Raw genomic sequence first — 16,133 nt, 5'->3', positions numbered from 1 at the left:
GACCTGTATGGGAGACATTGAGCAAGAGGTAAGACTGCTGTTGCTTGGCTGTGGTGGGTGTAAAGACCGTGATGAAGCCAAGGTGTTTAGTGCAGGTGACTGGGAGAATGGTGCTCCCCGCATTATTACTGATTTTCTGTCCTAGGGTTGACCAATAGATAGCCTTCTCTGTGATGTAGACTTGGTGTTAATTTTTACCATTCTTGTTTTTCCTCACCAGTTTGGGGGAAAGCTGGTTACCTTTGGCCTCCCCAGCACCCCTGCCCATCAGGTGCCACAGCCTTGCCTCCGCCTAGTCTTCGTCAGTCAAGTCACCACAGAATCTGAATTCCTGAGGCGGTCAGCTGAGCTGCAGGAGTCCCTGGGGTCAGGAAATCTCCTGAATTATTGTCAGAACAAGATCGAACTAACGTCACTACAAAGTGAAAAGATGCTCTGGCAGTTCCTGAAGGTAGGAAGCCCAAAGGCTGGCTGCTCCAAAGTGTTTCCCTAAAGTGGGAAATTCCAGGAGATGCACAATCACACTGGGACCTAGATTACAAAGGCTCTGACCTCTCAGCCTTTTTCCTAACGCCACACCCACCCTCTGGACACGAAATCTTCACCTTTTGCCAGTGGCTCAGAGATCCTTTGCAGCCAAGGAAGCCAAAGGGTACAAAAACATTTGCCTTTTTTGCTACTATTGCTGATGTCCTGGAGACTTTACCAGGGCCAAGGTGAAGGCTTTCATGCCATGCCAAAGGGAAGATAAGGTGATGGGAAGAGAGAAGAAGAGAAGGAAAAGGAAGGGAAGAGGATTGGCTGGAAGTGGGGAATGCATCATGAGAAGGCTTTGAGTTTATTTCCGTTAACCCAAGGCAAGTTGTTGTGGTGAGACTCAGGGATCAAGTCCCAATTTACTCTGGAGCATGGATCGAGTTCCAGTGCTAATGAAATTTCAAGCTGCCTATGACACCAGGAGTGCTCTGCCTGTGAAAGGAAGTGAGCAGATGAGAGGAGAGAGGTAAAGCAAGAAAAAGAAGTAACCGACTGGGCAGGCAGCGAGAGGATTATTCAAAGCTTTGGGGCCGTAGCAAAGATTGCAAAAAACAGGACAGACCCCAGCCCGGGGTTCTGAGCAGGGCTTGGGGTCTGTGCTTCAGACACAGAAGAACTTTGTGATGGTAGACACCAGGTATCTGGGAAGGAGACAGGATTTGAGAAAGATCATCTAGAGAGTGAAGCTAGAAAAAGATGTGGGGAGAAAAGAGTAAGAAATGCTGCTTTTGTTGTAAGCAGAATGCAGGCAACAGCTCCAGGAATGAATGGTGGAGTGAGAAAGAGAATAGAAGGCACCATCAGTAGTTGAACCTTTACTCTTCCAAACAAAGGAGGCAGCAGTGCCCAAGGACAGAGGGGAGTCTGCTCGAAAAGCTATCCAAGAGCTGTCTGTGATGATGGCCCTGAAGCCGAATGTGGCTGGACATTTCTAAAGGACAAGCGTGGGAGAAAGAGGGAGCCCTGAGACACTGTGAGGAAGGTATTAGTCAGAATTCACAGTTCTGTGTAGGGGAAATGAAGGGCCCAGCCATCTAACCCAGGTTAGGGTAGGGCTTCAGGAAGGCTTGGCCCTCAGTATCTGGCTTTTACTGTGTCAATGCAGCTTCCACTAGGAACTGTGTCTTCAACTGGATGTTTAGACATGCACAAGGCTCTTTAGGTTCTCTTGGCATCAGTCTCAGAGAGCTGTGGGACAGGACCCACAGCTTGTCAGCCGGGCAGCAGGTTGTGGCTGTCTTCTGCGGGAGCCCTTGTGGCAGGCCATGCAGCAGTTCAGAGCTCTCCTCTTCACCTCCCCAGAAGACAGCTCAGGTGTAAGGAGATTAGATAAAAAATTAGGCAGTTGTGTAGGTGGCTCTGCCTTAGAAGCCTAACACCCACAAGAGCCAATGTCTCTTGTACCCACACCAAAAATGTGGTTTCTAGAGTCCCTGCAAGAGATCTCTTCAGTTACAAGAGCCCTTGCAATCAGGGCAGACTAGAGCATGGTGTCCACAGAGATTATTTATAGTTTATAGTTCCAGTCCAATTTATCAGTCACAAGCAATGTTGCCTAGAAACATAGCTGACGGTTTACTCTTATCAGGTAACCAGGCCAACAGATCTAGTAAGTCAACTGAAGGTCTCATTCTCATGCAGAAATGGAAGAGGGTTTTGTTAACACCATGCCACCAGCCCAGCGGGATCAAATCTGGGGAGAAAAAGAGGAGAGATGGTGCCGGCCTTAGTAGGGCACCTCTGGTAGGTAGGACGAAGAACTGTATTAGAGGGTACGCTGGCTTAGGCAGGAGAGGGTCATTCACATTGGTTTAATGGAGTCTTGTGTATTCTGTGGTTCCTTAGGTGACCTTAGAACAAGACTCCAGAGTGAAATTTCTAAAACTATTAGGATACAGTAAAGATGAACTTCAGAAGAAGGTAAGCTGCTCACACATCAGAAGCATGTACTTGAGGCAGAGAAGAAGAAAATGCTGTCAATGGAAACTGTCTTGAGTGACCTCTTTGTGGGCTTCGTTAATGCATATACAAAAATATTACCTCCTGGAGGTCGGCTTTTCCCCAGGTGAAAAGCCCCAGGATCTTAGAGAGTCCAGGCAGCAGGGTGTGGAGGTGGGAAGAAAGCATAATGCATGTCTGATCTTGTGCCGGGAAGAGGGCGCTCATAGGTCTCTCCCTGCAGGTGGCCACGTGGCTGAAGAGTGACTTGGGGCTGGGTGAGAGCCCTCAGTCCGAGGGAGATGATCACAGTAACAGACAGCAGGTCTTCTGCAGCCAGGTGTGGTAGGAGCCCAGGCAGCCAGACCTAGGGTAGCACGGGAGACTTGCCTGGAGAGCATCTGCCTCTTCCTGGCCCTTTGCTTTGCTCTCATGAAATGCTCAGCTTCTGTGGTAGTCTTCAGACTCCTCATTTTTTTAGAACCGCAGTGAGATACAGAGTGCATAAGCTTTTGCGCTGGGAGAGAAGCTATGTTTTAACCATGGGTTAGAGCCCTTCCCAAACCTTACCTGATTATTCTTTTAGCTTTACCCATTAAGGGCCAAATAGTAAAGCTTCCAGAGAGAGTCACTAAGGCATCTCTCTGTCTGTTTTGGGATTCAGTTCCTAAGTACCCACCTCTGTCCTTCCTTGTACAGGCCTCAAAACACATCACAGAGGAAGCTTCTGCCTCCTCAACCTTCTTTGATGAGCTGGTCCCTCAGAGTATGACTCCATGGGAGATCCCCATCACAGAAGGTACCCCGATCCTGAGGGAGAGAAACCCTCTGTGTGGGAGTAGGTGGGCTCAGAGTTCTGGGACTTGAGAATATTTTCTTCTTGGCCCCTGCCTCCTATCTCCTGCCTCCTTCCCACCACACAAAAGCTGGGCAGTTCTGTTACTGGTTAGAGCTCTCTCTGGCCTTTTATGGCTGCACCTTTCCTCTGGAAGGCCTTTTAGCAAGATATTTCTTTCTATCCTTCTGTTTCCTTGCTTAAAAGACTGTACCCTGTCCTTGCCGAGTGAGCGCACACTATACCTCTGATGCTGCCACATGAAGCCCTCCTTCCTCTTGAGCCCTATCCTTAGAGAGGTACCTACCACCAGACCTGGCACTCTAGGATGGCCCACTACATTTTATTGTTGAGGAATGAAACTTGGGAGTTTTGTTTGGGGCAAGGGAGGCTGAGTGATACAGAGATGGAAGGGGCGCGCCGCGGGCCCTGCAGGGGACAGGAAGCTAGGGTCTGAGGGCAGACTCACATGGAGGGGATGCCTCTGCCTGCAGACACTGATGGACTCCTGAGCCAGGCTCTCCTGCTTGGAGAACTGGGCCCTGCTGTGGAGCTGTGTCTAAAGGAAGAGCGCTTTGCTGATGCCATCATCCTGGCCCGGGCTGGGGGTGCAGATCTGCTAAAGCAAACACAGGAGTGCTACTGGGCCAAGAAGAAAAGCAGAATCTCCTCGGTAACTGCCCACTGTGAAGGAGGGGAGGGGAGGGGGTTACTTGGACTTTGTCAGGTGGATGCCCACACCTTGGCGTTCAGAAGATCTGCCGGGATCCCTCTCTTCCAACTGCAACCACCCCTACCTCACCCCCAACCCCTAGTCAGTGGTCTAAGAGGAAACCTGCTTGCGAGTGGCTTTTCTTAGCATGTCCCTGTGTGTGACTCCTGCTGCCTGTGCTAGATGGATGGCTGATGGCCTCCTTCGCTCTCTGCCCACTACAGCTTCTAGCCTGTGTTGTACGGAAGAATTGGAAGGATATGGTGTGTACCTGTAGCCCGCAGAACTGGAGAGAGGCACTGGCCTTGCTACTGACATACTCAGGGCCAGAGAAATTCCCTGAGCTCTGTGGTAGGTAGCCCTAGGCTTCAGGATGGAGTGGTGTCACTCCAACATGGAGTTAATGGACACACTGAGGGAGAAGGCGGAGGAGCAGCCTGAGCTCTGGGAGGCTAGGCCATGTGGTCAGGGCCAAGGTCTGGTTCAGCCAGGAGGCAAGGACTACAGTGCGTCTTCCTACTTGCAGTAGGGATCATTAGTTGTTCTGTTTTACTTTTTCTCATCACATCGTGATGCAAGAGTTCTGCCCTTTATTGTAGAGCAAGGTTGGCCTCAGTATTGTCCAAAGCCACTGTGGTCACTTGTCCCACAGCTCATGGTCCTCCACCTGTTTCCAAACAGGAGAGTGAGGAGAAGCACAGGGAAGCTGTGCCATTAAAGAAACGTCCATCTCTCTGCAGACATGCTGGGTACGCGCATGGAACAGGAGGGTGGCGGAGCACTGACCTCTGAAGCCAGACTCTGTTATGTGTGCTCAGGGAACGTGGAGCAGCTGGTGGAGTGTTGGGCAAAATGCCACCAGGCTTCATCCCCCCTGGCTCTACAGGTACTTCTCTACAGGGCACTGGTCACTCCATACCAGGATCTTGGGAGAGCCTAGTGGTAGGGATGTGTAGGGACATCAGAGGCGAGTCTTCTGCGTACCCCAGGCTGGAATCAGGGATATTAGGGAGGAGAAAAGGGCCCCTCTCCCAGGGATGAGCCAGCACCTCCCTCCCCCCTTCTCAGTCAGGGGAGACTGAGCAATAAATAGCTGCTTAGGTATTAACCTTCCTAATTTTTTCCCACTTCAGGTTTGGTTAATACGAGTTTATTCTCTATCTGAGTAATTGTGAGCCTGGGCCTTCTCTTAGCTGCTCTGAAAAGTTCTGTGGATTTAAATTATACCAGACACCTTGCAGGTAACCAGAGAAGGTGGGAGTCACGGATTCATAGGAAGACAAAGTCACAGAGGAAACAATAGTATACCAGAGCCTGAAATTGATGATGTACTAGCAGAGTAAAGAGTAAAGAGAACAAACAAAGAGGCAGAGATGTACAAGAGTCTAAGACCCAGATAGGCCCAGTTGAAGTTAGTGCTAACAGCCTGGGAGGTGAGGCCAATGGCCTTTCTCTAACTAGATGTATCGTCACCTACTATCTGTAGCTGGCTATGGCCAAGTACCCTCATACCCCTAATGGGAAGTCCCTAGGCTTAGAGAGCAGGATGTGCTTTGAAGAGGCCTGTCTTGTCTTTGTTCCGATAGGACCTGATGGAGAAGGTGATGGTCCTGAATAGGAGCTTGGAGCTACTGCGGGGTCCTGATGGGGTGAGCTCAGGCCCTGCCACAACCTACAGGGTCACTCAGTATGCCAACCTCCTGGCAGCCCAGGGCAGCCTGGCCACTGCCATGAGCTACCTACCCAGGGACTGTACTCAGGTGAGTGGGGCCATGTAGAGAGAGCAAGCCATTTCAGTCATCTACCACTGGCTGAGCACTTCCACGTTCCGGGCACTATGCAAAACATGGACGTTCTAGGATAGATAATACCTAGTCCCTCAGGAAGCTCACAGTTCCTTGGGGGAAATCAGTTGTCAGTAACTTACAGTGTCACAACAGAAGCTTATACTAAGTGCTATGGAACTCCAGGAAAGGGGCTGGTTTTGCCCAGAGTAATCAAGGAAGGCTTTCCAGTGGTTAAAACAGTTGAGCTGGACCTTCAAAGAGAAGTAGCTTACCAGCAGATGTAGAGCATTCTAGGCAGAAGGAGCAGAAAGGAAGGAGGCTTGGCAGGGATTGGGAACCTTTGAGTTATCTAAGGTGGCTGAAGTGTAGAAATAAACTGAAGTTTGAATGCTATATGGGGCCAGGCTTGTAAGAGAGGACATTTGCTTGTTTTAATTTTAATTAACACAGTTCTTCATTGTCATAACTTTTATAGCCACCAATTCAGCAGCTGAGAGATCGGCTTTTTCATGCCCAGGGGTCTGGCGTCATGGGCCAACAGTGTCCTCCTTTTCCCTTCCCCCGGGTTGTTGTGGGGGCTACCCCCCACTCTAAAGAGACATCATCTTACAGATTGGGATTCCAGTTTTCTCACCAGGTAAGACCTGGTTTGTTCATTCATTCAAAAATATTTATCAAATGTCTACCAAGTACCAGGCATGGTTCTAGGCAGTTAGAATATATTAGGGAACAAAAATGATGAAAATTCCCAACTAGAGCATAGATCGAGTTATTTTTCTAATAACTGCTTATTGAACAACTGTTAGGTTCTTAGAACAGAAAGGTGGCCAAACTATGATTCAAGCCCCTAATTAGCTCCTAATCATAAATGTCATAATTGCGGTATGATAAGGTGCCATGGGATCCCACAGAAGAAAGCAACTTTTGCGGGGAGCAGGGGAAGTTTAGGGAATGTTTCAGAATGAGTATGATGTTTGATCTGAGTCTTGAAGATTAAAAGTTATTTAGGCAAGGGGGGGGCGCCTGGGTGGCTCAGCCAGTTAAGCGTCTGACTTCAGCTCAGGTCATGATCTCATAGTTTGTGAGTTCAAGCCCTGTGTTGGGCTCTGTGCTGACAGCTCAGAGCCTGGAGCCCACTTTGGATTCTGTGTCTCCGTCTCTCTGTTCCTCCCCCATTCACACTCTGTCTCTCTCTCAAAAATAAATAAAGATTTAAAAAAAATTTTTTTAAGTTATTTAGGCAAAGGAAGGGGTCGGTGAAAACTATTTCTTTTTTTTTAAGTTTTTTTTTTCTTCATTTTGAGAGAGAGAGAGAGCGAGTGAGAGCGAGCATACAAGCAGGAGAGAGACAGAGACAGAGGGAGAGAGAGAATCCCAAGAAGGCTCTGTGCTGTCAGGACAGAGTTTGACCTGGGGGTTGATGTCACAAATGGTGAGATCGTGACCTGACATGAAATCAAGAGTCAGACGCTTAACCTACTGAGCCACCCAGGTGCCCTGGTGAAGGCTATTTCAAGCAGTGGGAACAGCATGTATGAAAGCACTGAAGGGAGAGTAAGCAAAGCCCACTTGAGGAATTACTAATATTTTAATGAAACTGCAAAATAGTTGTTTGTGGCAGAGGAGTAAGGTTAGGTGAAGTTTGAGTAACAGGTAGGTGGTAAATCAGGAAGGGCATGGAATTCTGTGCTAAAGATCTTAGACCTGACCCTGAAATTGATAGCAGTCAGGAGCCATTGAATGGTCTTATGCAGGGCAATGACTAGCCATGAGTTTAGAAAGGAGGCATCTAGGAGGCAATAGCAAGAAATGATGAGGACATGAAATGATCTAAAGCTGGAGAGTGAGGTTAGCTTTAAAATATTTAATAGGTAGAATTGGCAGAAATTAGTGATGGTTTAAAGGAGTCTGTGAAGTTGGGGAACTAACTCCCAGGTTCCTGGCCACTGTGCCCAGATGGTTTGGGTGCTGTTAACTTATACCAGGAGCCTACTGGCAGGGCTGGGGAACAAAATCCAGCAAGATTGCAAATAGAGGTATTAGGCAGAAGCTCTGATGATTCATCCTGTCCCACCTTCAATTCTCACCCTAATTTTCTTTCTTCCTTCCCCCTTCTTTCCCCTCTGTCCTCTTCCTTCTCTACTCTGTCTCTCTTTCTCTGTCTCTCCCCCTCTTCCACTCTCCTTTCTATTTTGAAATAATTGTAGATTCACAGGAAGTTGCAAAGAAATGTACTGGGAAGTTTCATGTAGCACATCCCCACCCCACATCATGCTAGTCACACATGAGTATAGCACAATATCAAAACTAAGAAACTTATATTAATACAATCCATAGATTCAGATTTCACCGATTTTATATGTACTCGTGTGTGTGTGTGTGTGTGTGTGTGTGTGTGTGTGTAACTATGTAAGAATTTGTCTTTTCATTTTTTAAACAGGGTCCTTCACAGAGCAAAAATTTTTAATTTTATAAGGTCCAGTTTATAGTTTTCCTTCTATGGATCATACCCTTTGTGTCAAGTCTGAGAACTCTTTGCCAGTCCAAGGTCCTCTAAAGTTTTCCTGTGTTCTTTCTAAAAGTTTTAGTTTTATGTTTTACATTTAAGTCCATGTTCCATTTGGAATTAATTTTTGCATGTGGCATGAAGTATAGTCAAACTTCTTCTTCTTTTTTTTTTTTTGCCAATGGATAGCCATAATCATTTATTGAGAAGGCTGTCTCTACTCCATTGAATTGACTTTGCTCCTTTGCCAAAAATTAACTGGCGAGTGCCTGGGTGGGCTCAGTTGGTTAAGCGTCCAACTCTTGGTTTCAGCTCAGGTCATGATCTCATGGTTTCATGAGTTTGAGCCCCACATCGGGCTCCATGCTGGCAGTGTGAAGCCTACTTGGGATTCTCTCTCTCTCCCTCTCTCTGTCCCTCCCTTGCTTACACTGTCTCTGTCTCTCTCAAAATAAATAGACTTAAAAATAATTAACTGGGCATATTTATATGGATTTCCTTCTCAGATCTCAATTCTGTTCTATTGATCTGTGTGTCTTTCCCTCTGACAGTGCCCCTCTGTCTTGAATACTATCTCTGTATAAGTCTTGGCATGAGGAAGAGTAATTCCTCCCACTTTGTTTTTCTTTTTCAAAATTACTTTGGGTATTCTAGGACCTTACCCTTTCCACCTAAGTTTTAGAATAAGCTTGTCTATGTCTACAAAGAAACTTGCTGAAATGTTGACAGGAATTCTAGATTAAGGTAGGGAGAATTGGTACCTTTACTGTGTTGAATCTTCTCACCCGTGAACGTGGTATATCTCTCTAATGCTATGTCCATCAGCATTTTATCATTTTCATCATACAGATCCTGACATGTTTTGTTCATTTCAAACCTAAGTATTTCATTTCTCTTGAGCAATTTGAAATCAAATGGTAATTGTATTTTTAATTTTGATTGCCCTTTGTTCATTGTTGGTATAGAGAAATATAGTTGATATTTTTGTGTTAATCTTGTATCTTGTGACGTTTCAATGTTCAGAAGTGAGTTTCCCGAGCTCATTTCTTAGTTCGAGGAGTTTTTTGTGTATCCCTTGAGATTTTCTACGTAGACAGTCATGTTGTCTGCAGATAGAGATAGATTTTTTTCTAGTCTGTATGCCTTTAATTTCTTTCTCTTGCCTTATTGTAGTACTAAACTTAGAAAAGCGAGAGTGAACATCCTTGCTTTTTTCCAACCTTAAAGGGAAAATATTCAGTCTTTCACCATTAAGTATGATGTTAGCTGTAGGTTTTTTTGTAGATGCTTTTTATGAGTCTGTGCAAGTTTCCTTCTATTCCTAGTGTGCTGAGTCATGAATGATTGTTGAATTTTGTCAGATATTTTCCTGTTATCATTTTAAACAATTTTCCTTCGTTAACCTGTTGTTATGGTGGATTATGGTGGATTTAAATATACTGAACCAGCCTTATATCATCTGGAATAAATTCCATTTGGTTGTGGTATGTTACTGTTTTTTATATTCATTGTTTGGGGTCCCTGAACGGCTCGGTTGAGCATCCAACTATTAATTTCTGCTTGGGTCATAGTCCCAGGGTTGTGGGATTGAGCCTTGCATTGGGCTCTTTGCTGAGTGTGGAGCCTACTTGGGATTCTCTCAATCTCTCTCTCTCTCTCTCTCTCTCTCTCTCTCTCTCTCTCTCTCTTCCTCTCCCTCCCTCTGCCCTTCTCCCCTGCTTGCACGCTGTTACTTTCTTTAAAATAAAATTAAATTAAATTAAATTAAATAAAGTAAAATAGTTCATTGTTAGATTCAATTTGTACAAATTTTGCTGAGGATTTTTGTGCCTAAGTTCATGAGAAATATTGGCCTATAGTTTTATTTTGTGCTGTCTTTGTCTGGCATTGGTTTCAGGGTAATACCTCATAAAATGAGTTAGGAAATGTTCCTTCTTCTATTTTCTGGAAGAGACTGTATAAACTTTGTGTTAATTCTTTGAATGTTTGGTAAAATTTTCCAGTAAAATTATCGAGGCCTAAGGATTTATTTGGGGGAGGGCTTTTCAATGACAAATTAAATTCCTTTAATTGTTTTAGGACTATTCAAGTTATCTATTTAATTTTAGCTGAGTATGGTTCTTGAGGAATTGGTTCATTTCTTCTAAGTTGTCAAATTTATTAACATAAAGTTACTTGTAACTTTGTTATTTGTATTCCTCTATTATCTTTTTAGCAGCTGTAGGGACTGTTGTATTATTCCCTGTGTCATCCCTGATCTTGATGAAATAGTGTCTTATTTCTTCATCTTTGTCACCTTTTTTTTAATGTTTTTATTTAGTTTTTAGACAGAGAGAGACAGAACATGAGCAGGGGAGGGGCAGAGAGAGAGGGAGACACGGGATCTGAAGCAGGCTCCAAGCTCTGAGCTGCCAGCACAGAGCCCGATGTGGGGCTAAAACTCACGGACTGTGAGATCATGACCTGAGCCAAAGTCGGACACTTAACCGACTGAGCCACCAGGCGCCCCCCCATCTTTGTCACTTTTTATGTAGACTTACCAGTTCTGTTGATTTTCATTTTAAAAGCCAGCTTTTTGTTTCACACTCTCTATTGTTTTTCTATTTTCAATTATTTACCTTTTTTTTCCTTTCCAAGTGATGACCCTTTTTCTCTTCACAGGTTCCAACTCCATCGCTAAGGCCAAGGATTTTCACACCTCTAGTGACACCCTTGACACCTTCTCATTCTAGCCCTTATCAAAGCTCCAGAATGCAGAATATAAGTGACTACAGGTCACCTGGGCCCCAGGCAGCCCAGCCTTTGCCCTTGGGCCCTGGGGTAAGACCTGGTGAGTAAGTGAATGAGTGAGTGAGTGAGTGAGTGAGTGAGTGAGTTTGTCTGGGCAGAGCACAAAGGAAGACAGTTGGCATGGCCAGCATGGATTTGGGGGGCATAATGCCTAATACATAGTGAGAGGAGCTTGGAATTTGAAGTCTGAATCCCCAGTACTATTGCTTATTGGCTTTGTATCTATGGGCAACAGACTTAGCCACTCTATTTCTTCTGAAAAATGATAGTAGTAGTCATGTTGGTCATTTCAACCCTACAGAATTATTTTTAGGATCAATTGAGGAATAGTTAAAAGTACTTTGTAAATGACAGTTCTCCATACACACATACTAATGTTTTATTATTATCATTATTAGGGTTGTTTGTTCATTTTATTGCTGCCTTATTCTTCCCTGATATGATCTGAATCTCTCCCAAATTGAAGTTTGGTGACAAATGACCTGTTTCTGTTCCTTTTCAGCTTTATTTGAGCCACCACTGTTAAGAGAGCAAAAGGCACAAGTTCCTAACCCCACAGGGTTCCCTGGAACATGGCCTCCTCCTGGTCCACCTCCACCCATGGCACCCCCAGACACCATACAGCCTGGCTCTGCCTCCCTGGCTGAGACTGCTCAACAGATCCCTCTGCTTCCTGTGAGACTCCCAGGTCTCAGCCCTATGAGCTTCCAGTCCCCAGCCCCTCCTGTCAGCTTCCCTGTGACACACCCTCCAGGAGGGCCCGGTGCTCCATGCTCTAATGCCCTCCCAACCACTGGCCTCTCGACTGTTCCCCCAGGTCAATCTTCCTTCCACGGCTTCCCTTTTCTGGATCATTGCCTCCTTCTCCTCCCCTCACCACTACCACCTGAGGAGTCTTTCCTCAGGCCAGTAAACTAGGGGCCATTGGGTTGGAGAATGTCAACTGAGAGTACGGCTGGTCTGCAGAGGGATGTGTGGTAGTCTCCAACTGAAATAATTTTGCTGGCCTTTAGGCCAAAAATTAACAACGTTCCTGACCGTGCCCCTAAATACCTCTATCTTTGTGCTATGCAGGACCTCAAGATTCCTTGAAAAATGCCCCAGTGCCCAGGACAAACCTTCAGAGGAAAAAGGTCAATGCATCTTTTGCCACTTACCCCTCATACATTCACCAATGACCTACGTTCTTGTTGAATTCAGCCCAGTCCCCTTCTTCGTCACACACTCTGTCCTGTCTCTTTCCCCACTCATTATTCTCCCCTCACCTGTCTCCTCTTTCCTTCTTGCATACAGATACCAGTCTCCCTATTTCCTGGTTCCCTACTCACTATTCTATTCCCTTGCTCACTCACAACTCAAGCCAGTCTCTCAAACCAGGGCCTAGGAAGTCTCTCAGCTTAGACTCATATGCCTTTCTTTCTCTGTCTCTAGTTGCCAGAGACATTTATGCCCCCAGCACCGATTACCACTCCAGTTATGAGCCTCACCTCTGAGCCACGAGGGGTCCTTTCCTCCCAGCCTTCTGTCCCTGGTGTGGGCCATGCTCCCCCAGGAGCACCAGGAGAACTCAGCCTGCAGGTGACAGGAGCAGCATGTTCCCCTCTGCTTTCCAACTCTTCTTGGGTATAGAAAAGCAGGGAACGTGGAAGATGGGCCTCTTTCCTCAAGAGGGAGGCAGATTCTGCGCTGGGGAACTGGCGCAGGCAGGTACCAAATGTCCTTACCGCAGAGAAGAGGGGGTGTCCTTCTCCCCGACTCTGTTCTCCAGCGGGAGAAGTGTGACACTGAGTCACTGAGGACTAGTCTGTAGGGCAGCTGTGAGAAGGAGATCTTGCCCATCTATCCTGTCTCCCTGCTCCTTCCTCAGCAGCTTCAGCAGCGGCCACCTGAGAAGGTGGAAAGGAAGGAGCTGCCCCCAGAGCATCGGTCCTTGAAGATTAGCTTTGACAAGCTTCTACGACGCTGCTCCCTGTCTGCCGCTGACTTAGTAAGTCTGAGCCTTCCCCACGATGTTCTCCTCACACCACTAGCTAGTCCCAGGATTTCTGAGCTGTTCGTCAGTTCCTTGTGTGACTCTTTTCTCATGGACCCTGGGCCCCGCTATCTGTGTCTTGTACTTATTTGATATCCATGCGGGGACGTGGGGCTCGTCCGGTCTGAGTCCAGCTTCTTGGTAGCAGGGCCCAGAGGCATTGAGGCTTAATTCTTGGAAAGGCAGCCCGGGGCACTGGAGGGTAGGTGAAAGCTAGGAGTAGGAGACCTGCCATTCATTCACCGACCGTGTCCGCTTGAGCAAGTCACTTACCGTCTTTGGGCCTTCATTTCCTCTCCTGTGAAATGAAAGCAGTAGCATTAAGCCATTCCAGCTCTAATATACTGTGATTCTTTATAGTCCTGGTAGTGTTAGTCTTAGGGGCTGGAGTCAGAATCCATTTCCCTCCCTGCAGAAGACAAAACGGAAGCTGGATGAGGCAGCCCAACGTCTAGAATGTCTATATGAGAAGCTCTGCCAGGGGACAGTAAGTACACTTCGTGGTGCACCTCTGCCCCCTGCCCTCCATCACCCATGGCCAAAGGGAGCCCAGTGTCCTCTCCCATAGGTCTCACCGACCTGGGTTCCCCCACACAATACATACATCTTGCCCGGACTGGGCTCCAGAACTTAATCCTCTCTTACCCTTCCGTCCTGCCAAGGTAGGGGCTGGGTTGGGCTCCCTGACCTAAGGGTCGATCCCTCCACAGCTCTCGCCTCATGTCCTGGCTGGGCTCCATGAGGTTGCCCGATGTGTGGACGCAGGAAGCTTTGAGCAGGGCCTTGCAGTGCATGCCCAGGTGGTGGGCTGCAGCAGCTTCAGCGAGGTCTCCAGCTTCATGCCTGTCCTGAAGGCCGTCCTCACCATTGCTCATAAGCTGCACACGTAAACCAGGCAGCCTCTCTTGCCAGGAGGCTACTTCTGCTGTTACTTACCTCCTCCCTGTGGAAAAGGGGGAATTTCGGAAGAGATTCTGTTTGTTTTTCCCTACCCTCTTCCCTTGCTGCCAGGTATATGATGCTGTGGGCTTGCCTCTAAAGTTAGCAGGGTGCTTTTCACCCTTTTATGCCTGGCCTTGTAGAACCCACCCAAGGCTCTCGCAGCGTCTGAGGCAGAGCATATAGCTGGTTCTTCACCTTCCCTGACTCTGTACTCTGACAGGACCTGGGGCAGGGCCTCTTTAAGAACCCCAGAGATACTCTGTTTAAGTGGCTTCTGAGGGGGTGAACAGGATCATTACCTCCAAGTCTACCTCTGCTGTACCCATCTTGTGGGGCTTTTCTTTCTCCCCTTCTGTGAGTTAAGAGCCTGGCCTTACCTTCTCCTTGCCTCTGAGTTCCTATATCCGGGTCCATTTTCCTCTGAGCCCCAGAGGCTGGGGTAGAGTTGACTATTGTTCATCTTCTGAACAAATCATGAATGTGAGGCATGGGTGCTGAGCAGAACCCAGAGAAGGAACTTATTAGATGCTTTTTACAAGGACCTGCTCTTCTGCCAGCATCATAAGGGTGGGCTAGGTCAGGTGGAAAGGAGAAGGGGTGTACTGCCTTTTGCTGGGAGCTGTCTTAGGCTATGAAATAGGAGCAGAGGGACCTCTGCCTGCAGGGAATGGTCCTGACTTGACCTGTCTGAGCCCTGGCCCAAGGTCCTTCCATTGTGTGATTATGAGCCCACTTCTTGAATAGGAGCCACATTAACAAGACTTTTCTGGCACTGTTCCTCAAGGGCTGGAGGCCCTTCTCCTCCTCAGCCCCCACACGTCTCAGGGCTGCCTCCTCTGGCTGCACTCTTCATGGTTGGACTTTGCATTTGAAGCACTGTTGTACTCAATGGGCAATAAAGTCGCTTTGATTTGGTTTCCTCAGTCATCTCCCAATGATTGTCTCCTCTGGGTCCTGTTTTGCCCTTACCTCTCTTCCTAGCCTCTTTGTTCTTTCTTCCCGCATCCCAGAAAGACAGGAAAGGGCCTTGGGGACAGATGGGGAGTCAAGAGAGTTGAAGAAAGGAGGGTGGCACTGAATTAGGCTGCAAGGCTTTCTCCTCGCAGCATTTGTGGCCGTGTGTGTGTGTGTGTGTGTGTGTGTGTGTGTGTGTCTCCATCCGTGCCTGACATGCAGCTCTCGGGGTTTTCCCCACACCACTTCAGGGCTGAGCTCAGCTGCACAAAGGGGCTGGGTGTGAAGCCAGGGGTACTATCTCTAATCCTGTTGTAGATCCCATCATGTCTGTGGGCTAGATGTGTATGTTTGGGAGGAAGGGATTGTTAGGCAGTATTTGTTTGTAAAGCCACTTGCTCTTCAGATAATACTTGCACTAACTTCTATTGATGAAGCAGTGTGAGCCCCAGCAAAGTCCTTTCCCAAAGTGTCTTTGAAGCCAAGAGCCCATTGAAGGGAAGAAAGGCCGGGAGAGGGGATTAGTTTGTTCAGCAGCTGTGAATTTCAGTGGGAGGTTGATGAACTCTGAAGTCTTTGTTTAAATTAAAGGGGGGGAGAAAAAAGCCGCTGCTGGAGCGAGGGCCCCACTTGGGGCCCTGAACTAACACAAGGAGAAGTCTGAGCTGCAGGGAGCTGTGTACTGACTGCGAAGACTTTTCCCAAACACTTTCAGGAAAGGTGTTGTGAGAAGAGAAGGGGCGGAGTGGGGGATTAGCATGTGAAATGAAGTTTTCATTGACTCCAGTGGGGGTAGAAGGCTATTTTAATGGCATTTTGTTCTCTTATTTTCTCTTCTTGAGCTCTTTAGAGATATTGTTTTGCTAAGGCAGGCTTTCTTCCCCCTTCTTTCCAGTCTGCGGATTGCCTCTATGGGAGCCAACATAAATATTTCTCCTCCAGGAATGCGGGTTAATTAAAAGGAAATGAATGAGTGGAAGCATCCAATCCAGACCCACAATAGGCGGGTGCCCTGGCCTGCCCTCCCCTCCCACCACCGCCAGCACCACCAGCACTGAGCACGACCCTAACCTGCTGCTAAGGCCAGTTGAGGCTGGGAT

General features: G+C 47.3%; 1 protein-coding gene across 2 annotated transcripts in view; it reads left to right on the top strand.

The window, feature by feature from the left end:
- SEC31B (SEC31 homolog B, COPII coat complex component) overlaps nucleotides 1-14,998 on the top strand; it is a 36,135-nt gene extending 21,137 nt beyond the window's left edge. The window contains exons 11-26 of one of the 2 annotated variants that reach the window (XM_049646473.1): nucleotides 221-451; nucleotides 2,383-2,457; nucleotides 2,720-2,815; nucleotides 3,175-3,274; nucleotides 3,805-3,983; nucleotides 4,247-4,373; nucleotides 4,763-4,908; nucleotides 5,609-5,782; nucleotides 6,285-6,446; nucleotides 10,977-11,145; nucleotides 11,608-11,922; nucleotides 12,180-12,238; nucleotides 12,537-12,683; nucleotides 12,976-13,092; nucleotides 13,553-13,624; nucleotides 13,848-14,998. In XM_049646473.1, coding sequence (XP_049502430.1) covers nucleotides 221-451; nucleotides 2,383-2,457; nucleotides 2,720-2,815; nucleotides 3,175-3,274; nucleotides 3,805-3,983; nucleotides 4,247-4,373; nucleotides 4,763-4,908; nucleotides 5,609-5,782; nucleotides 6,285-6,446; nucleotides 10,977-11,145; nucleotides 11,608-11,922; nucleotides 12,180-12,238; nucleotides 12,537-12,683; nucleotides 12,976-13,092; nucleotides 13,553-13,624; nucleotides 13,848-14,027 — 2,349 coding nt within the window. In that variant the 3' untranslated portion in view covers nucleotides 14,028-14,998. Of the gene's footprint in view, nucleotides 1-220; nucleotides 452-2,382; nucleotides 2,458-2,719; nucleotides 2,816-3,174; nucleotides 3,275-3,804; nucleotides 3,984-4,246; nucleotides 4,374-4,762; nucleotides 4,909-5,608; nucleotides 5,783-6,284; nucleotides 6,447-10,976; nucleotides 11,146-11,607; nucleotides 11,923-12,179; nucleotides 12,239-12,536; nucleotides 12,684-12,972; nucleotides 13,093-13,552; nucleotides 13,625-13,847 lie in introns of both variants that reach the window. The other variant, XM_049646472.1, reaches the window with a different exon arrangement.
- Nucleotides 14,999-16,133: the final 1,135 nt, after the last annotated feature.

This window comes from Panthera uncia, chromosome D2 (genome assembly GCF_023721935.1).
Source record: "Panthera uncia isolate 11264 chromosome D2, Puncia_PCG_1.0, whole genome shotgun sequence".
Classification (NCBI taxonomy): Eukaryota; Metazoa; Chordata; class Mammalia; order Carnivora; family Felidae; genus Panthera; species Panthera uncia.
The sequence above is the reverse complement of the archived record's forward strand: the minus strand, read 5'-3'. Positions and strand labels throughout refer to the sequence as shown.